Source organism: Osmerus eperlanus, chromosome 27, assembly GCF_963692335.1.
Source record: "Osmerus eperlanus chromosome 27, fOsmEpe2.1, whole genome shotgun sequence".
NCBI classification, from domain to species: domain Eukaryota; kingdom Metazoa; phylum Chordata; class Actinopteri; order Osmeriformes; family Osmeridae; genus Osmerus; species Osmerus eperlanus.
The window spans coordinates 220581-241739 of record NC_085044.1 but is presented as its reverse complement, the minus strand read 5'-3'; the positions used below and the strand labels follow the sequence as shown (position 1 = coordinate 241739).

Sequence of the window (21159 nt, the reverse complement as noted above, 5' to 3'; positions counted from 1 at the left end):
TTTAATTGTTCAGCATGTTACTCTGTCACCTGACAGATATATTGCCCATTAAGATCATAGTACCTTGAAACTGAATATTCAGACCAGAGTTCTTACATTACATCAACAACTCTTCAAAATGTAACATACAAAGTAGAGACAGACTACAGTAATATATCCTGAAAGCCAGGAGTGTTTAGAGACAGCACCTGCCCTACCTTGTTTTTGTGGTGAGAACCTTCCAGGGATTTCCATGCTGCTGCACTCAACCTGGGATTTGCATACAGTTAGGCAGCTCTGAAGGACAGCAACACACAGTACAATCAACAGTCTCCAGTCTTTGTAAGGCAGTTCTGCCTAACCCTTTCTGACCTCCTGAAACCTTGAAAACCAGTTTTGAAGTATTAGAAGAGAATAGTCCATCGGTTGAGTGGCTGTGGTCCTGTACTTTGTAGAAAGTCAGGTGGCTGAGCGGTTAGGGTATCGGGCTAGTAATCAGAAGGTTGCCGGTTAGTTTCCCGGCCGTGCAAAATGACGTTGTGTCCTTGGACAAGGCACTTCACCCTACTTGCCTCGGGGAATGTCCCTGTACTTACTGTAAGTCTCTCTGGATAAGAGCGTCTGCTAAATGACTAAATGTAATGTACTTTCCTGAGGCCTGGTGGAGGCACGGAGGGAAGGTGACAGCCAGTGATGCGCTCTCCAGTCCTCACCCCCCTCTGGAGGGACACGCTCTCCCGTCCTCACCCTAACCCTCACCCCCCTCTGGAGGGACACGCTCTCCCGTCCTCACCCTCACCCTCACCACCCTCTGGAGGGACACGCTCTCCCGTCCTCACCCTAACCCTCACCACCCTCTGGAGGGACATGCTCTCCCGTCCTCACCCTAACCCTCACCACCCTCTGGAGGGACACGCTCTCCCGTCCTCACCCTAACCCTCACCACCCTCTGGAGGGACACGCTCTCCCGTCCTCACCCTAACCCTCACCACTCTCTGGAGGGACACGCTCTCCCGTCCTCACCCTCACCCTAACCCTCACCACCCTCTGGAGGGACACGCTCTCCCGTCCTCACCCTAACCCTCACCACCCTCTGGAGGGACACGCTCTCCCGTCCTCACCCTAACCCTCACCACTCTCTGGAGGGACACGCTCTCCCGTCCTCACCCTAACCCTCACCACCCTCTGGAGGGACACGCTCTCCCGTCCTCACCCTAACCCTCACCACCCTCTGGAGGGACACGCTCTCCCGTCCTCACCCTAACCCTCACCACCCTCTGGAGGGACACGCTCTCCCGTCCTCACCCTAACCCTCACCACCCTCTGGAGGGACATGCTCTCCCGTCCTCACCCTAACCCTCACCACCCTCTGGAGGGACACGCTCTCCCGTCCTCACCCTCACCCTAACCCTCACCCCCCTCTGGAGGGACACGCTCTCCCGTCCTCACCCTCACCCTAACCCTCACCCCCCTCTGGAGGGACACGCTCTCCCGTCCTCACCCTCACCCTCACCACCCTCTGGAGGGACACGCTCTCCCGTCCTCACCCTCACCCTAACCCTCACCACCCTCTGGAGGGACACGCTCTCCCGTCCTCACCCTCACCCTCACCCTCACCACCCTCTGGAGGGACACGCTCTCCCGTACTCACCCTAACCCTCACCACTCTCTGGAGGGACACGCTCTCCCGTCCTCAGCCCCACCTTAACCCTCACCACCATCTGGGGGGACACGCTCTCCCGTCCTCACCCTAACCCTCACCACCCTCTGGAGGGACACGCTCTCCCGTCCTCACCCTAACCCTCACCACCCTCTGGAGGGACACGCTCTCCCGTCCTCACCCTAACCCTCACCACCGTCTGGAGGGACACGCTCTCCCGTCCTCACCCTCACCCTCACCACCCTCTGGAGGGACACGCTCTCCCGTACTCACCCTAACCCTCACCACTCTCTGGAGGGACACGCTCTCCCGTCCTCAGCCCCACCTTAACCCTCACCACCATCTGGAGGGACACGCTCTCCCGTCCTCACCCTAACCCTCACCACCGTCTGGAGGGACACGCTCTCCCGTCCTCACCCTCACCCTCACCCTCACCACCCTCTGGAGGGACACGCTCTCCCGTACTCACCCTAACCCTCACCACTCTCTGGAGGGACACGCTCTCCCGTCCTCAGCCCCACCTTAACCCTCACCACCATCTGGGGGGACACGCTCTCCCGTCCTCACCCTAACCCTCACCACCCTCTGGAGGGACACGCTCTCCCGTCCTCACCCTAACCCTCACCACCCTCTGGAGGGACACGCTCTCCCGTCCTCACCCTAACCCTCACCACCCTCTGGAGGGACACGCTCTCCCGTCCTCACCCTAACCCTCACCACCCTCTGGAGGGACACGCTCTCCCGTCCTCACCCTAACCCTCACCACCCTCTGGAGGGACATGCTCTCCCGTCCTCACCCTCACCCTAACCCTCACCCCCCTCTGGAGGGACACGCTCTCCCGTCCTCACCCTAACCCTCACCACCCTCTGGAGGGACACGCTCTCCCGTCCTCACCCTAACCCTCACCACCCTCTGGAGGGACACGCTCTCCCGTCCTCACCCTCACCCTAACCCTAACCCCCCTCTGGAGGGACATGCTCTCCCGTCCTCACCCTCACCCTAACCCTCACCACCCTCTGGAGGGACACGCTCTCCCGTCCTCACCCTAACCCTCACCACCCTCTGGAGGGACACGCTCTCCCGTCCTCACCCTAACCCTCACCACCCTCTGGAGGGACACGCTCTCCCGTCCTCACCCTAACCCTCACCCCCCTCTGGAGGGACACGCTCTCCCGTCCTCACCCTAACCCTCACCACCCTCTGGAGGGACACGCTCTCCCGTCCTCACCCTAACCCTAACCCCCCTCTGGAGGGACATGCTCTCCCGTCCTCAGCCCCACCTTAACCCTCACCACTCTCTGGAGGGACACACTCTCCCGTCCTCACCCTCACCCTCACCACCCTCTGGAGGGACACGCTCTCCCGTCCTCACCCTAACCCTAACCCCCCTCTGGAGGGACACGCTCTCCCGTCCTCAGCCTAACCCTCACCACCCTCTGGAGGGACACGCTCTCCCGTCCTCACCCTAACCCTCACCACCCTCTGGAGGGACACGCTCTCCCGTCCTCACCCTAACCCTCACCACCCTCTGGAGGGACACGCTCTCCCGTCCTCACCCTAACCCTAACCCCCCTCTGGAGGGACACGCTCTCCCGTCCTCACCCTAACCCTCACCACCCTCTGGAGGGACATGCTCTCCCGTCCTCACCCTCACCCTCACCACCCTCTGGAGGGACACGCTCTCCCGTCCTCAGCCTAACCCCCCTCTGGAGGGACACGCTCTCCCGTCCTCAGCCTAACCCTCACCACCCTCTGGAGGGACACGCTCTCCCGTCCTCACCCTCACCCTAACCCTCACCCCCCTCTGGAGGGACACGCTCTCCCGTCCTCACCCTCAGCCTAACCCTCACCACCCTCTGGAGGGACACGCTCTCCCGTCCTCACCCTCACCCTAACCCCCCTCTGGAGGGACACGCTCTCCCGTCCTCACCCTCACCCTCACCCCCCTCTGGAGGGACATCAGCAGAGGAGCAGCTGCCATACCAAGAAGTGTACCAGGAAATGTGCAATGTACCAGGAAGTGTACCAGGAAGTGTACCAGGAAGTGTACCAGGAAGTGTACCAGGAAGTGTACCAGGAAATGTGCAATGTACCAGGAAGTGTACCAGGAAGTGTACCAGGAAATGTGCAATGTACCAGGAAGTGTACCAGGAAGTGTACCAGGACCATTATTGCATACTTGTATGTTACCATTCAAACAGCCAACGTGAAAGCCTCAAGGGGAATTAAATAACTGACTGCTCTTTAAACCGGTATAATCTTCGTTCTTACCAAAGAGGTAAAGGATCATCCTGTTGAGTTGTGCTTCCAGTGACCTCTAGAGTATTTGCATGAGAGTTTTCTGCAGCTACATTTGCCATGCAGAGTTCAGTGAAATGAGCCTTTCAAAGTTCCGTTTCTGTCCTTTGTCACTGAACAACATGGTGTGGTAACATCAGACATGTTTCAGGTTTGACCTTCATGACTTGTGAATGTCAGAAAGCCCAAACATCAATTACTTTTAGATTTTGTGGTTTGTGTTTCAATGAACAGATCATTCATTAAATATATAGTGTGACATGGTAGATAAAAACACGTAGATATAGCTAGGGAACAAACCAATTAATTCAAAATCAATCCTTCAAATAATTGTTTTTAAAGCATTGGGGGATTATCAAATTACGGAGTGGGTGAGGACAACAAACAACAATACTTGACAGTTCACAAGTTCTTTCAACTGAGCTGTCAACGGATGGCAAACAGTCCAAGGCTTAGTCCTTTTCACAGCATTTGAAGGGCCTTTGTCTGTGTTGTACTAGGGGCTCAGCCTCACCAGACAATCAGAGCCATGAGGAGAGGAAAGTAAAGGCAGATTTTACTACCAGTTCTGACTGCGGGCTTCTCCGTGCACGCTCCTGTTACTCAGGGCCTCAGGTCGGGCAAGGCCCGGCCAACATTTGCATGCTAAGGTCCACTTGAATGAGGAGGCCAGATTCTCACTGCCTGCCATGCAAAACCAGCGGGGGACCAGTTAAAAGAGCATCATGTGCACAGTCAACACAGGTGCACACCAGTCAAAACACCCCCCCCCCCCCCCCCCCCCAGAGCCAGCAGTCTCACTCAGCTCAGTTCAGATTATGGAAATGAGTGCAGTGATTTTCTTTAGCTGCTTAGTAGGTGGACGTTGGTGTGGGTAAAGTGTCTCAGTTGAAGGAGGTATAAGGTCCGCCTGGTCCCAATCCTAATAAGGGGGACTGTCAGATGTGAAGGCAGAACCTAGAAGGTCTTGGATGACAGCAGAGGAGAATGCCGCGGTCCTTCCTTGTAAAGAAGAAGCAGGGTAGGTGTGGGGGGTGGAGATGGAGAGATCCCCGGCAGACTGGCAGGCAGGAAGATAACCAGACGCGTGAGTGGTGATTTTGGAATCTACTGTATTAATGCTTTACATGTTGCTCCCTAATATCCAGTGACATAGAGAGCAATTAACACTCAACATAATTAGTTAATTCGTTATAAGACATTCTTTCACCACATGTGTGTATTGTGTGTGCCATTGAAATCAATGATAAGTAATTTTATTGTATAGATTTTTGCTGAGGTATCATCTGTACAGATTTACACAATAGATTTTTGTGACAATTCTTTATAAACATGCCGTGTAGCTCACTGAGTTTTCCTGTCTTCTGTTTGACAGTAAGTGAGGATAAAGAGCTGGCATCTTCTCCTGTCACCGGCCCTGGACCACCCCAGCCCTCCAGTCCTCCCCGCTCCTCCACAGGATCAGGGAGAGGATCTGTCACCGGCCCTGGACCTCCCCAGACCTCCAGTCCTCCCCGCTCCTCCACAGGATCAGGGAGAGGATCTGGAGGTGCCACACAGAAGGCAGTGTCAGGACCAGGTCCAAGCCAGAGCTGGCCGACTCTCCTCACACAGAAGGCAGTGTCAGGACCAGGTCCAAGCCAGAGCTGGCCGACTCTCCTCACACAGACCCTGGCCCCACAACCTCATGCTCTAGCCTCCAGAGCCAAGGTACTTTAATCCATTCGTCCCTACAGTAGGGTTATCATTGTTGATGTATGGTTGCTGTGTATAATTCTGTGAAAACAAGAATGTATAACATGTGTATGGGAGGGTATACAAATGTGTCTGAGTGCCTACTTTTGTCTGTCAGCTCATCTTAGTAGCCAGAGTAACAGTTGTGATTGTAACCCTGCTGTAGTAGTGAAGCTGTGCTCTCTCCCCTAGCCCCGCTCCATGCCCACGTCTGCAGGGGACCATGTATGCGCGCTGTGCCACAAGGTGTTCCCCCTGCAGCGCATGCTCACACGGCACCTCAAGTGCCACAGCCTGGTCAAGAGACATCCCTGCAGGTACTGTGGCAAAGGCTTCAATGACACCTTCGACCTCAAGAGGCACATGCGCACACACACAGGTGAGGATTCTACCCAGCTTACACACACCACGGAGAATTGTTACTGTAATATCTCAATACTGCTGGGAAATACAATGTATACATGTATATCCAGGCACCACAAGCAAACAGACACACTCTACACCTGCTCCTCAGGCATTCGCCCATACCGATGTGAGCTGTGTGAGAAGGCCTTCACACAGCGCTGCTCACTGGAGTCCCACCTGAGGAAGATCCACGGAGTGAGGCAGCAGTACGCCTACCGCCAGCGACGCTCCAAGATCTTTGTGTGTGAAGACTGCGGCTACACGTCCAACCGACCAGACGAGTACTTCCTGCACGTGCGGCAGTGCCACCCTGGTAGCCCCGCCCTGCGGCGCTACTACCGGCGCCAGGCACATGAACATGTCGGCACGCCCGGCGCTGGGGAACACAAACTGAGCCCCTTTTTAATGTACTCCACCCCAGGGTATTACATGTGATGGTCTGATGCTGCCAAGAGACAAATCCTTCTTCTTACTCTCCTGGATCACTGAAGAGGATTTAACAATCAAGACATTTGTGAACATTTTTGCTGACAGTTAAGAGGAAAACATACTTTAGAAATCAATCTTAGGAATTAACTAATAAATATTTTATGAATTAATACTCCAATAATTTGATGGGTGAAATAAAGGTTTATGTTTAAGTATAATTTCATTGCTTTTAAATACAAATTCAATATATAAATATATCAACCTTAAAAGTAGCTGTGGGTGAATTTATTTTGCTCAACACCACTTTGCAACACCAGTGCCTTGCAGCTATATTGTGCCTAACCCAACATGCGTTCTCTCAGGAGTTCCAGTATTTTCCTCACACCTACTTAACATCACTCATACAGCTTCCTCTTCACTGTGTAAGATGCTTACGGTCGGCTTAAAACATCAAGGTGCAGACATGGCCTTGCATATAACAGACATGACCTTGCATATAACAGACATGGCCTTGCATATAACAGACATGGCCTTGCATATAACAGAAAAGTCTAAAGGTGGAAAATCGTATGTGCTATTCGTAAAGTATTCAGACCCGCCACAACCTTGGTCTATAACGGCATATTTTTTAAATTGTCCTTTTGAATCTCACACAATACCCTATAATGGCTCTATCAAAATGGCAAAACATTTAAGGGGTATGAATACTTTATGCACTGTGTATTCGGGATTTGAGCCTAAAACAATGCTACTATTTCAGTTCTAACCATCGAAATACATCAACCCATAATCCGCATAAATACATTTTCTCATTGAGCCTTATTTCCCTCAAACAATGCATGAAGTTGTGAAGCTCTGGACAAAGATCAACAGTGCACATTACTTATGGAGCCCTATATATTCCTCCACGGTTTTGCTGCCAACATACTACATACATACTGTGATGGAGTATTCTGTAGAGGCACAACCTGCCCTAGTGCAATGAATACCTCACACTCAACACAACCCACACCTGGATGCATAGATACATGTATATGCATATGTAATAAAAACACACACAGTGTAACTGGTCCTTCAAATTCACCAACGAGGTCTGAGCAGACAGCAGTGTGTCTTAGTGTCCCCTACGTTTGCTGCTCCAACAAGGGTCCCTAACCCTAACCTATGTTCCAACCAGTGTCTTCTGTCTCATTGATGTCCTTGTTGTTTCCATGCCTCACTTTACGTAAACCATCTTAACCTCACTTGGGTATTTCCTTTGTTGATCCATTCGAGAATGTCCTTCATTTCTGAAATTCCATTTAATTTCTTCATTTCGTCAGTCTAGAACTTCTGTGTCCATTCCATGAATACCAAGTTCGAATTACAACTCCATTAAGTGACAGCAAATCTGAAATCTTATTCCCCTGTTTTGTCAACCAGGAAGACCCTGTGGTTTGCCTCCTGTACCGAGGTGGAGTCCACCTGGTTCCATCCTGTTGTGTCTGTAAGGCGGGGAGACAGGCGAGGGGAAGAGATGCTCCCGCTCGCTGTAGGTGAGCAGGGCCGTCATGAAAGCTCTTTACAACACTTTCTCCCCCAAGCTAGCAGATCACCCCCCTCCGCACACACCAGCAGGTATGACTCACATCTCGCTTGTGGCCAACGCACCTGTGTGTGTGTGTGTGTGTGTGTGTGTGTGTGTGTGTGTGTGTGTGTGTGTGTGAGAGAGAGATAGAGGAAGTGAGAGAAAGAGGTAGAGTCAAACAATAATATAGAAAAACAAAATGTAAAAGTATTCCTTTGCCCTCAACATTGATAGATCCATCTCTCAGGTGCATGGTGTAGTGTGATCCCTTGACCAATGTAAAGCAGCAGGATGTGGTGTGGTATCTTGTGAAGCAGGATGTGGTGTGGTATCTTGTGAAGCAGGATGTGGTGTGGTATCTTGTGAAGCAGCAGAATGTGGTGTGGTATCTTGTGAAGCAGGATGTGGTGTGGTATCTTGTGAAGCAGGATGTGGTGTGGTATCTTGTGTAGCAGTAGGATGTGGTGTGGTATCTTGTGTAGCAGGATGTGGTGTGGTATCTTGTGTAGCAGGATGTGGTGTGGTATCTTGTGTAGTAGGATGTGGTGTGGTATCTTGTGTAGTAGGATGTGGTGTGGTATCTTGTGAAGCAGGATGTGGTGTGGTATCTTGTGTAGCAGGATGTGGTGTGGTATCTTGTGTAGCAGTAGGATGTGGTGTGGTATCTTGTGTAGCAGGATGTGGGGTGGTATCTTGTGTAGCAGGATGTGGTGTGGTATCTTGTGAAGCAGGATGTGGTGTGGTATCTTGTGAAGCAGCAGAATGTGGTGTGGTATCTTGTGAAGCAGGATGTGGTGTGGTATCTTGTGAAGCAGGATGTGATGTGGTATCTTGTGAAGCAGTAGGATGTGGTTTGGTATCTTGTGAAGCAGTAGGATGTGGTGTGGTATCTTGTGTAGCAGGATGTGGTGTGGTATCTTGTGTAGCAGGATGTGGTGTGGTATCTTGTGTAGCAGGATGTGGTGTGGTATCTTGTGTAGCAGGATGTGGTGTGGTATCTTGTGAAGCAGCAGAATGTGGTGTGGTATCTTGTGAAGCAGTAGGATGTGGTGTGGTATCTTGTGTAGCAGGATGTGGTGTGGTATCTTGTGTAGCAGGATGTGGTGTGGTATCTTGTGTAGCAGGATGTGGTGTGGTATCTTGTGTAGCAGGATGTGGTGTGGTATCTTGTGTAGCAGGATGTGGTGTGGTATCTTGTGTAGCAGGATGTGGTGTGGTATCTTGTGAAGCAGGATGTGGTGTGGTATCTTGTGTAGCAGGATGTGGTGTGGTATCTTGTGAAGCAGGATGTGGTGTGGTATCTTGTGAAGCAGTAGGATGTGGTGTGGTATCTTATGTAGCAGGATGTGGTGTGGTATCTTGTGTAGCAGGATGTGGTGTGGTATCTTGTGTAGCAGGATGTGGTGTGGTATCTTGTGAAGCAGGATGTGGTGTGGTATCTTGTGTAGCAGGATGTGGTGTGGTATCTTGTGAAGCAGGATGTGGTGTGGTATCTTGTGTAGCAGGATGTGGTGTGGTATCTTTACCCTGTGAAACAGCAACAAGTGGCGATGTAGTGGGATCACCAGCGGGTAATGACAGGAGGGGGGCACTGTCTTCATCTGGAACACAGTCAAATCAGGGCATCAGTCACTGGGCACAAGAGCTTAGAGCAGTAAGAGACATTGGCCCTGGTTACAAGATAGTTTATGGGAGTTATATAAATAGTTGTTGGTACTTTCTTGACACGTTTACTTTATTTACACAAATTCAACCTGGCTCCCGGCAACAACAGCTACAAGCTTCCATAAGACCTATGTCAGAAGTGTCCCTAGAATACCTTCAAGTTATCCATATCAGACAGAAATGGAGAAAGAGAGTGGAGTGAACAGGCTTACATGCCCCGCGAGGTCCACACAGTGGGCAGGCAGACACAGAGGTGATGAGCAGACGCACAGCTCTGTGATAGGAGGAGAGAGAGGCACATTAAGAGAGCAGCTCTGTGATAGGAGGAGAGAGAGGCACATTAAGAGAGCAGCCCTGTGATAGGAGGAGAGAGAGGCACATTAAGAGAGCAGCCCTGTGATAGGAGGAGAGAGCGGCACATTAAGAGAGCAGCCCTGTGATAGGAGGAGAGGCACATTAAGAGAGCAGCCCTGTGATAGGAGGAGAGAGAGGCACATTTAGGGAGAAGCTTTGTGATTGGAGGAGAGAGAGGAAGAAGCAGCTCTGTGATTGGATGAGAGAGAGGCACATTAAGAGAGCAGCTCCGTGATTGGAGGAGAGAGAGGCACGTGAAGGGTTAGGGTTACTGAACCAAGCATACAAAGAAGTTGCAAATGGTTAGGTGTGTTGCTGAGGACCAAAGGATGTGCAATGTGTATGAGCTGTTAGAACAATAAATAGGTCTATAAATGTTTAAAGTGTCGCTGCAATTTTCAGTGGTTTCTCCAGTCTCAAATGGAATTTTCTGACCAGTAGGCTAGGGGGTGCTCTTGGTCAGCAAACAAATTGGTCTCACTTTTGTTATCCCTACATCCCAACTGACACAATAATGGTAGTAATCTTACATACAGAGCATGTATTTGTGTTTTTTTGTTTATTTAATAAATAAATGGATTCGCTGCCTAGCGATGGCCGATGGGCACTTCAACTAGCGTTTGTTGAAAACACAACAACAACACTCAGAAACGAACTAATGCATACAGAATGCATTTCACAAGAAACTGGCAAAGACCCCACTTCAGCAACGAACATTTTATTTCTCACATTGCCATGAACTTAAGGCAAAGAGAGGTTTCCTGTTGTATGAGGAGGCCAAGGTGTCAGTGTGGGTTCGCTTTATATCACCAGTCACCACATAGCATTAGCCATCTAGCTAGCACTTTACAGTTTGGCTTTCAGCACCTAACATTAGAGCTAGCTACCCATATGACTACAGATTGTATAGCCAGATAACTGTTGTAGTGGCTAACTGACAAGCTTATTCAACAAATTGTTGATTAAAAATAGGGAAATTTACAAGGGAAAACACATTCTGTCTGTTTAGTTAAAAGAACTAGCAACCTGAGATATATTCCACGGGCTCTACACTAGTTAGAGCTTGGGTTCTGATATTTTACCAATTCAACCTCTTCTAATGGAAAGACAATTAAGGATACTTTTGCATAAGTATGCTACTGCTATTGTGCATTGTAGGAGACGAACCTTTCATTCCTGAAGAATAGATCTAACATTCCATCTTCAAAAGGCTCACCACTGCGTTTTGATTTACCGAGGGGGAAGTCCAATCACTGCATACCAGGTCTATTCTTAGCATTGATATTTACTGCTGCGACCAGAGTGCTCCAACATAAGCAGATGCAGCTTAGGCTTCTATGCTGCTCTCTCACTTACTGAGTCTCATATTGTCTGGACCTCTTACCATACAACCTTTATTTTGAGACTGCAGACTGTTGAGATGCTAGGCAGTATGATCGCCTGTATGAAAAAGTTGATCTGATGTGCTCGATGCTAACCCTAAGCCCACCACAGGTTATGGATATGAGGCAGAAGGAGCAGCTGCTGCTCAGAGGATAACGAATTGGGAGGGGACATGTCTGGAGGGGATGTGTCTGGAGGGGACGTGTCTGGAGGGGACGCGTCTGGAGGGGACGCGTCTGGAGGGGACGCGTCTGGAGGGGACGCGTCTGGAGGGGACGCGTCTGGAGGGGACGCGTCTGGAGGGGACGTGTCTGGAGGGGATTTGTCTGGAGGGGACGCGTCTGGAGGGGACGCGTCTGGAAGGGATTTGTCTGGAGGGGACGCGTCTGGAGGGGATTTGTCTGGAGGGGACGCGTCTGGAGGTGACGCGTCTGGAGGGGACGCGTCTGGAGGGGACGCGTCTGGAGGGGACGGGAGGGGACGTGTCTGGAGGGGACGCGTCGGGAGGGGATGTGTCCTTGCCTGTGTCCCTGCAGCTCCTCAAACCCTGGATCTCCCCTCTCAGCCTCGCCAGTTCACCCTCCAGATCTCCTCTCAGCCTCGCCAGTTCCCCCTCCAGATCTCCGTTCCTCCTCTCTGCCTCCTGTAGCCGTCTGAGTGGATGGATGGAGACATTTATAAATGAGAACATTTACCATTTAAAAGCATTAAATAGCAATAAATTACAGTTATTCATTATTATAAACATTTATTGTTGTGTTATTCATTGTAATTTATTCATAGGCTATCCTAATTACATTTGGTCACATTGCCTTCTACGTACTACAGCTATATGGATGTGATTTTGCAGAATGAATCAAAAGGAAAAGAATTAATTTAAAAGCTCGAACTGCAATTAACTATTTTATAGGGTATTTAGTGTGTTGCTCATGGGGTTCTCTGCACCTGTGCAAATCCTCATCAAGTCTCGTAATGTGGTCCTGAGCTGTGCTGTGAGTGCACGCTGCAGAGCTCTTCTCCAGAGAACCAGGCGAGTCTTCTGCCTCTCTGACCTGCCACACCTGAGTCTGAAACACACACCACCAGACTGACAGACACTATCAGACTGCCTGTCCAAGAAAACAGGTGGGAGATACAGCAGCCACTAAACCCACACCACCGTCACTTATCAGACTCTAACCCTAACCACTTATCAGACTGCCTGGATACAGCAGCCACTAAACCCAGCTACCCGTCACAGCAGACAGACACATTTTAGATGCTGTCAGTGACAGCTTGCATTCTCGCTTAAAGATGCAAAGGACTTGTGATGGTACTTCTGCTAAACCAGACCAGGAAAAACAAGACCAACCTACCTGCTTCTCTTGAAGATGAAGACTTTCACATTCTCTGAAACGTTGGTTATCAAATTCAATCATGATGTCACAACTGCGATCCAAGGCCCCTGTCTGCCTGTAAGAGACTGGCCTATTAGCTTTTTTATATTGCCTATATTATACTATCTGATTAAAACTTAAAGTATTCACACAACTGCTGGGATATACCAAACATGTACCTTGTGGCTGTGTAGGAATATCCAACAAAAGCCAAGTGAACTCCAACAGGGGCCCTGTCCATCACATCAGACAGGGTCTCCTGCCAGACGAAACCAAACATTTAAATACTTAACCAAATAATTTAAAAGAAAAGAGAAAAACAGTATTGTCATAGTGTGTGTACAAAGTACCATTTCCCTCAAACAGTCATCCAGCACATCAAAATTGGAGGTGTCTGTGGGATTGGACACCTCAGGCTGGAAGGGAGCGGGCAGCTGGTGCAGGGAGCCCCAGTCCAGCCCTCTGAAGAAGGGATGATCCCAGAAGTCTCCTGGGCCCTGTCGCCCCAGACGAGCCTCCCGCTCACAGATCAGCCCTGAGATGAAGGAACGTGCCACTTCTGACACCTCAGGACCAGATGCTGGGAACTCAAAATACTCCTGGAGGATAATATGATGGACCCTTGTTTGTTAGGAAAAATATACAGATGTACTGTATCTCAATATACAGTATCTTGTTGGTAGATGTACAAGACCTTTCATGTTAAGATGTTAATACCTATTGTATTTCATTTGTCAAACATTCTGTCACAATGATATTTTAAATGCACAGTAACTGCACTACCAACATTCCACTTTTATTATACTTGTCTTCATTCTGAGCTAGCTGTGTCTGAGTCTGCCCTCTGACCTGGAAGTGCACGATCTTTGCGTACGTCTGGGAGATGGACTCTGTGTAGAAGGGCGTGATGCCTAGCAGCATCTCGTAGGCACAGACGCCCAGCGCCCACCAGTCACACTCCTGCCCGTAGACCCCGCCGCCCTCCACGGCTCGCAGGATCTCTGGGGACAAGTAGTCAGGGGTCCCCACCGCCAAGGAGGAGTGCACCTACACACGCACCGTAAAGCATGTGTAACAGACGTGGTTTTGCAAGCTCCGTCAGAGGTATCGGGCAAATCGTCCCGCACTGGGTTCGAACTTACCACCTCTGGCTTCCCAAGCGCCACCACTACCAACTACGCCAACGAAAAGCTAGCAATTCGTTGACGCGGGTGGCCTGTTACATACCTGAGGAGTGAGTTTCACAGATACACACTGGCTACACATGAACACAAACATCAACACACACACCGTTTGTACTGTACACATGAAAGTGGCCGACTGTTATGGAAAACAAGGGGCAGGTTTCCCCAGCAGTATGGTCATATCTCACCATGCCATCCTCCTGGACCCTGAGGCAGGAGCCAAAGTCTCCCAGCCGGATGTGGCCGGTGGCGGTCAGCAGGATGTTGTCAGGCTTAATATCTCTGAAGAAGGATCAACGAATAATACACACAAACACAAACAATGGCCATAGACACAGTTGTGTATGTTTGTAATGATAGAACAGGTTTCTACATCTTTACACAGTACATTTCCAGATCATATATTTGAATCCACACATATTTTAACTGTCCAGGCAATACTTGATTAAACACCTTAGGGGCAATCACACTGTTGTTAGCTGTGTTTCTTGATAACTGGTGTAAACGGGTTGTGTTGCTAGGCAAACTGTGTTGCTAGGCAAACTCTAGACTATGGTTGGTCAATGCTGTTGTGTAACCGATGCTTCAAATGTTTTTATAGCTTTCATTGTATTCACACTATTTTAAATGTCTTAGTAACGCCAAAAACGTGTTCCCTTGCTGACCTGCGAGCTGTGTGTCTGCGTAGCCGATAGCAAGAGACTCACCGATGCACATAACCCAGTCTGTGGACCGAGTCTATGGCCAGGATCATCTCAGCCAGGTAAAACTGGGCCATGTCCTCAGGGAGACAGTCCCCAAACTTGCTCAGCAGGGTCAGCAGGTCCCCCCCCACATAGTAGTCCATCACCAGGTACTGAGAGGGAGACAAACAGGGACATCAGCTACTGAGAGGGAGACAACCAGGGACATCAGCTACTGAGAGGGAGACAAACAGGAACATCAGCTACTGAGAGGGAGACAAACAGGAACATCAGCTACTGAGAGGGAGACAAACAGGGACATCAGCTACTGAGAGGGAGACAAACAGGGACATCAGCTACTGAGAGGGAGACAAACAGGAACATCAGCTACTGAGAGGGAGACAAACAGGGACATCAGCTACTGAGAGGGAGACAAACAGGAACATCAGCTACTGAGAGGGAGACAAACAGGAACATCAGCTACTGAGAGGGAGACAAACAGGGACATCAGCTACTGAGAGGGAGACAAACAGGAACATCAGCTACTGAGAGGGAGACAAACAGGGACATCAGCTACTGAGAGGGAGACAAACAGGGACATCAGCTACTGAGAGGGAGACAAACAGGAACATCAGCTACTGAGAGGGAGACAAACAGGGACATCAGCTACTGAGAGGGAGACAAACAGGGACATCAGCTACTGAGAGGGAGACAAACAGGGACATCAGCTACTGAGAGGGAGACAAACAGGGACATCAGCTACTGAGAGGGAGACAAACAGGAACATCAGGTACTGAGAGGGAGACAAACAGGAACACAGGATTCTTAAAATGGAAACTAATCTTGTTCTATCGTTCTGTTGTTACAATTGTTTGTAATACAGAGATATTAGCAATCTGATGTTGAACAAGTATGTAGGGTCTCCAACCAAGTTCCTGGAGAGCTACCTGCCTGTTGGTTTTGCTCCAACCACACTAATTTGGATATTTGTGTTTCTCTGGGTCTTTCACAAACTATTAGCTACACCATTACAAGTTTTGGAAAGGGTATCTCCTTTATGTTCCACCTTCTTGCGCGAGCTCTGACTGTAGACTGTAGGCATGCTATACACGATGCCCCCCCTAGCCTAGCCCTGGTAAATTGTAGAGCTAGTTAACTACTAGACTTCTGCCTGGCATTTTACAACATTATTATTAAAGAGTTTCTTGATTCAAGAACTTCATACAAATATTGCTTTTCATTATGGTGGATTATTACCTTGATCCGTCTTGCTGTATAGTGAGGATTGATCATGTTATATGCAAGTGACACTGAATATTCAGTACAATATGTGCTATTGCTGAGGTCAACCCATTAAATGTGCCTTCTGGGCCTAAGAGTGACAAAGGTGAATTGTCTTAGAAATAAAAGACTTTTCTTAATGTAACCCAAAAGTAACTTAACGCCTTACTCTCTACAGCAAGTAACTAAGTAACGTAAGTAGTTACTTTACAAGGAATGTAACTAGTAACTGTAATTAGTTACTTTAAAAAGTAACGTTACCCAACTCTGCTCCTCACAAACCTGACCCTTAACCCCTAACCTTAACTCCTCACTACCCTGACCCTTAACCCCTAACCTTAACTCCTCACTACCCTGACCCTTAACCCCTAACCTTAACTCCTCACTACCCTGACCCTTAACCCCTAATCTTAACTCCTCACTACCCTGACCCTTAACCCCTAATCTTAACTCCTCACTACCCTGACCCTTAACCCCTGACCTACCAGATAGTTGTCATCCTGGAAAGCGTAGTGGAGCTCAGTAATCCAGCGTCGGTCACCCTTCAATAGAACCTCTCTTTCCTCCTGGTAACATGCTGTCTGTGTGGTACACAAAGTCACACACATGCACACACACAAACAATGAGACGAATACCAAGATAAATGTTGACCCACATCACAAGCTACAAACAACAAAGGAAACTTGCTCCTTCTCAACTTTGCAAACTTTGAACAGACTTCATGTAGTTCTGTGTTTTGGTGTGTATGTGTGTGTATGTGTTTGTGTACCTCTCCTCGTTTCAGCATGTCCCACTTGTTCATGATTTTAAGGGCATAAACCTGTTGCGTGTTACGCATCTTCGCCACGGCAACCTACAATAGCAACGTGAATGTAAACATGGGAATCATATTAAACTGCTGAATGAGGCTAGTATGATCCCAGCATCCTCCTCTCACCTCACTGAAGGTCCCTCGACCAATCACCTTCAGTATCTGGAAGTCATCCCTTTTAATGCGAGTTTTCTTCACCTGCCTCACCAGGGGGTCAGCTGTAATTGGATAGGAAGGGGTTAGGGACAAACACAAAACGGTGTACATTTTATTACAAATATGGTCATTTGTCTGTAAGACCCTGTACACCCCTCAGACAGTAACGTGTAGTTAACAAGCATCCCCTGACTATCCTTGTGTCCTAAAGTGTCAAGAGTCTTCAGCCTTCCATGAAATACAGACAATGTGGAAACCTCTAACATGTGTGTATGAAAGAAGCCGAGACTAGCAATAACTTAGCACCCAGTTCCCCTTTAAATACCAGCGGCCAAAAATAGAGCCTGCTGTGTGGGTTCTAAAAACAGCTGGCACCATTTAAGACTTTTTTAAGGCACATTTTTCCATATCGTTTTTTCCTCTCACCCAAGCAAGACCAAAGCAACAGTGTACAATATTTAATCAGTGAAACAGAGAGATAGACAAACAGACAGAGAGACGGGGGGGGGGGGGGGGGGAGTGAGAAACTGCCAGAATTGATCTCTGATCAACACCATCATGTGCTTTACAGACTCCCACAATGGTAATAGTGGAGTAAGGTACTGGTCTGCCACTGTACCGAGACACACCAGTCCTCTATCATCAGTACACTGTACAGAGACACACGAGTCCTCTATCATCAGTACACTGTACAGAGACACACAAGTCCTCTATCATCAGTACACTGTACAGAGACACACCAGTCCTCTGTCATCAGTACACTGTACAGAGACACACCAGTCCTCTATCATCAGTACACTGTACAGAGACACACCAGTCCTCTATCATCAGTACACTGTACAGAGACACACCAGTCCTCTATCATCAGTACACTGTACCGAGACACACCAGTCCTCTATCAGTACACTGTACAGAGACACACCAGTCCTCTATCATCAGTACACTGTACCGAGACACACCAGTCCTCTATCATCAGTACACTGTACAGAGACACACCAGTCCTCTATCATCAGTACACTGTACAGAGACACAACAGTCTTCTATCATCAGTACACTGTACAGAGACACACGAGTCCTCTATCATCAGCAGTACTTCTCATCTGCTCTGCCCCCAGTATGGTAGAAAGAGAAGCCTGGGTAGAACATTTCATTTCAAGTGCACGTGTACATGTGGTACTCTCTGGAGTGCATGTGTTTTGTGGCACTCTCTGGAGTGCACGTGTACGTGTGGTACTCTCTGGAGTGCATGTGTACGTGTGGTACTCTCTGGAGTGCATGTGTACGTGTGGTACTCTCTGGAGTGCATGTGTACGTGTGGTACTCTCTGGAGTGCATGTATATGTGTGGTACTCTCTGGAGTGCATGTATATGTGTGGTACTCTCTCTTGTGTGAGTACCTTCTCTGGCTGCCAGTGTTTACCATAACCCTTTACATGGTGGAACTGTGCCAGCCTTCCTGGCTGCCTCATAAATGAGAATAACTCCCATCTAAACAGACATGGTCAGAGAGAGGAGAGAGAGAGAAGAAAGGAAGCAGATACAGGGTTTACATTCTGGGCGATTTAACCTTTTCTCTCGAATAGTCTCAATAAACCAGTGTTGCAGCAAGCAATGTTGGAATAGTGAAATAACTTAATAAAGGTGAAAAAGTAATAACTAGGAGGGCATGGGTTATGTACATTTGCGGAACTATTTTAATATATTCGTAATGATCTATCGAAACTTTCTAAATGTTGAACTATTAAAAACTGATTTTACCACTGGGTTTTAACTTTTGAAATACTTTAGTTAGGTATGGTAAACACGTCCTTTCTAAAGTATACCATGTTCAAACATCTTATAAAGTTACCTATTAATACAGGAATACGGGAAAGATCAGTTAACTTTTACAAAAAAAAAGATAAATGCAGACAAGGAAAGACTTCTAAGCTAACAACAGACAATAAGGCCTTGAGTCTGGGGATGGCTGTTGGTCTGGCCAGCTCTGTTGAGCAGATACACTCAACTGTGTTGAGCAGACAGACAGCTGTGTTGAGCAGACAGACAGCTGTGTTGAGCAGACAGACAGCTGTGTTGAGCAGACAGACAGCTAGCTGTGTTGAGCAGACAGACAGCTGTGTTGGAGTCAGGTGGCTGAGCGGTGAGGGAATCGGGCTAGTAATCCGAAGGTTGCCAGTTCGATTCCCGGTGATGCAAACTGACGTTGTGTCCTTAGGCAAGGCACTTCACCCTACTTGCCTCGGGGGAATGTCCCTGTACTTACTGTAAGTCGCTCTGGATAAGAGCGTCTGCTAAATGACTAAATGTAATGTAAATGTGTTGAGCAGACAGACAGCTGTGTTGAGCAGACAGACAGCTGTGTTCAGCAGACAGACAGCTAGCTGTGTTGAGCAGACAGACAGCTGTGTTGAGCAGACAGACAGGTGTGTCTCACCATACTCAAGCTCAGTGATTCGCCCCACTACTGGTCAACTGTTTAATTCTGACACCCTGCCTACAAGATAGACAAATGCTACAACTAAAATAAGAATCTCGATCACTGAGATATATGATACCTTGCTATGGCCACAAACACACACACACTGGCACACACACTTCTACCATACTGTAGCCAAACTATTTGACATTCTGATTATTGAGAGAGATGAGTGAAATGGATGTTTAGAAAACATAAGGAGCTGATGTGTGTTAGTGAAGGAGAGAATATGTGTTAGTGAAGGAGAGAATGTGTGTCCAATGTTCCCAATAAAACACGCATACGTGGTGTTAGTGGATATTTTGAGGCAATGTGCCAGGTTCTGTGATATACTTTGGGTAAAAGTGTGTCTATATGAGTTGAATTGAGTGTGTGTGTGTTTACATATCCAGTAGTGTACATGGGTGAATGTGTGAGTAAGTCAGGGAGGAAATATCCCTGGAGGGTCTGTCTGACCGCGGGTTATTAGTGTTATCTTGCATGACCTTGTATCTGCAGTTTTACACCACCAGTCCCCTCCCCACCCACGCACATGCACACACACACCATGACTCAGAACTCCGGATAGAGACATAAACTAGGTCATTCATTTTATTTATTTTATTAAGTATTATCAGATGTTAACGCCTCATGGTTTAAATGACAGATGATAGGCTCTGAGTTAAAATAAGTTCAAATATATTTAAAAAACTGTATGTTTACAACATCAACATTTGCTACCTAGCAAGGCTCTCTCTATACAAAAGCTTGCTAGCTAGCAACAAACAAACGCTCGAAATAGCTAGTTATTATTCTCTTCCGTTTTTTGTAAATAAAAAAAGAAAACTAACTTGGATAATACTTTTTAAAATGAATATTCAAAGCATGGAGTAACACCCAATACCAACTTAACCCCAACTAAGTGTGTGCGTTTTGTAAATAAAACTTGGATTAGACATTAATAATAAAAGTGTGTATTCACACCCTATATACAGATGTATGTGGCAAACAATTATTTGGTAAGTGGAAGTACAAGTGGAAAGGTCATGATCTGAAGCACACACACACACACATCTGAGGGCCACTCACCCCATTGAAGGAAGCCTGAGATGTACTTCTCTCTGGCCAGGTGTGAGCAGCAGAACTCCTGATACACTCCCACCAGCAGGTCTAGCAGCGTCTGTAGACCCACGGGCCCTGCGGTCTGAGGACCCTCTAGCAGGCCCGCCTCCTGGGGCTCCGGGCCTGCTGACATGCTGGCCAGCAGGGAGCCTTGCCGGGGTTCAGCGACACCACCAGTCCCTGGTGTCCATGGGGCCTGTCGTGTCTCTGGTGCCTTTCGCTGGTTGAGAGGGGAGTGTCTATGGAAGCAGTCCAGTGTCCACTAACTGAGGCAGCTGGGGATTCTTGTGGGTTTACAGTTGTCAACCAGTCTGTTTCCTTCCTCCTCTGGATTGCCCTCCCTCTTCCTCTCTGGACAGCCCCCTGCTCTTTCTCTGCTCACTCTGTCTCCTTCCACCTGTCTCTCTGCTCTCGGCTCACTCTGTCTCCCTCCACCTGTCTGTCTCTGTCTCCTTCCACCTGTCTCTCTGCTCTCGGCTCACTCTGTCTCCCTCCACCTGTCTGTCTCTGTCTCCTTCCACCTGTCTCTCTGCTCTCGGCTCACTCTGTCTCCCTCCACCTGTCTCTCTGCTCTCGGCTCACTCTGTCTCCTTCCACCTGTCTGTGTGATTATAC

At 48.6% G+C, this 21159-nt stretch overlaps 2 protein-coding genes across 5 annotated transcripts; one reads left to right on the top strand and one right to left on the bottom strand.

Moving 5' to 3' along the window:
* The first annotated feature begins 4802 nt into the window (after window positions 1–4802).
* Window positions 4803–6692, top strand: zgc:171929 (uncharacterized protein LOC100124596 homolog). Its single transcript, XM_062452990.1, has 4 exons — window positions 4803–5032; window positions 5398–5560; window positions 5865–6051; window positions 6187–6692. The coding sequence occupies exons 1-4, from the start codon at window positions 4926–4928 to the stop codon at window positions 6510–6512; spliced, it is 783 nt and encodes a 260-aa protein (XP_062308974.1). The 5' UTR covers window positions 4803–4925; the 3' UTR covers window positions 6513–6692.
* LOC134013889 (myotonin-protein kinase) lies at window positions 6651–20660 on the bottom strand. Of its 4 annotated transcripts, none has more exons than XM_062453653.1 (15): window positions 20512–20553; window positions 16938–17029; window positions 16770–16853; window positions 16485–16580; window positions 14743–14891; window positions 14224–14317; window positions 13701–13898; window positions 13202–13450; window positions 13031–13110; window positions 12831–12927; window positions 12075–12128; window positions 11998–12041; window positions 9951–10012; window positions 9600–9668; window positions 6651–8156 (listed from the first exon to the last, which is right to left on the bottom strand). In XM_062453653.1, the coding sequence occupies exons 3-15, from the start codon at window positions 16836–16838 to the stop codon at window positions 8131–8133; spliced, it is 1287 nt and encodes a 428-aa protein (XP_062309637.1). In that variant the 5' UTR covers window positions 16839–16853; window positions 16938–17029; window positions 20512–20553; the 3' UTR covers window positions 6651–8130. The 4 variants fall into 4 exon arrangements, 3 of the variants coding, with proteins under 3 accessions (XP_062309637.1, XP_062309639.1, XP_062309638.1); XM_062453655.1 differs by adding an exon at window positions 12421–12542 and having other exon boundaries at window positions 6654–8156; window positions 9600–9674; window positions 11998–12128; window positions 20512–20660; XM_062453654.1 differs by lacking the exons at window positions 6651–8156; window positions 9600–9668 and adding an exon at window positions 12421–12562.
* Window positions 20661–21159: the final 499 nt, after the last annotated feature.

Coding starts and splice junctions, on each gene's coding strand:
- LOC134013889 (XM_062453655.1), bottom strand. CDS start 16,838: ATGCGTAACACGCAACAGGTTTATGCCCTTAAAATCATGAACAAGTGG. Junction 13,899..14,223: donor GGGTCCAGGAGGATGGCATG/GTGAGATATGAC, acceptor GTGCGTGTGTAG/GTGCACTCCTCCTTGGCGGT. Junction 13,111..13,201: donor ATGACTGTTTGAGGGAAATG/GTACTTTGTACA, acceptor TTCGTCTGGCAG/GAGACCCTGTCTGATGTGAT.
- zgc:171929 (XM_062452990.1), top strand. CDS start 4,926: ATGCCGCGGTCCTTCCTTGTAAAGAAGAAGCAGGGTAGGTGTGGGGGG. Junction 5,561..5,864: donor CTCCTCACACAGAAGGCAGT/GTCAGGACCAGG, acceptor TCTCTCCCCTAG/CCCCGCTCCATGCCCACGTC. Junction 6,052..6,186: donor GCACATGCGCACACACACAG/GTGAGGATTCTA, acceptor CCTGCTCCTCAG/GCATTCGCCCATACCGATGT.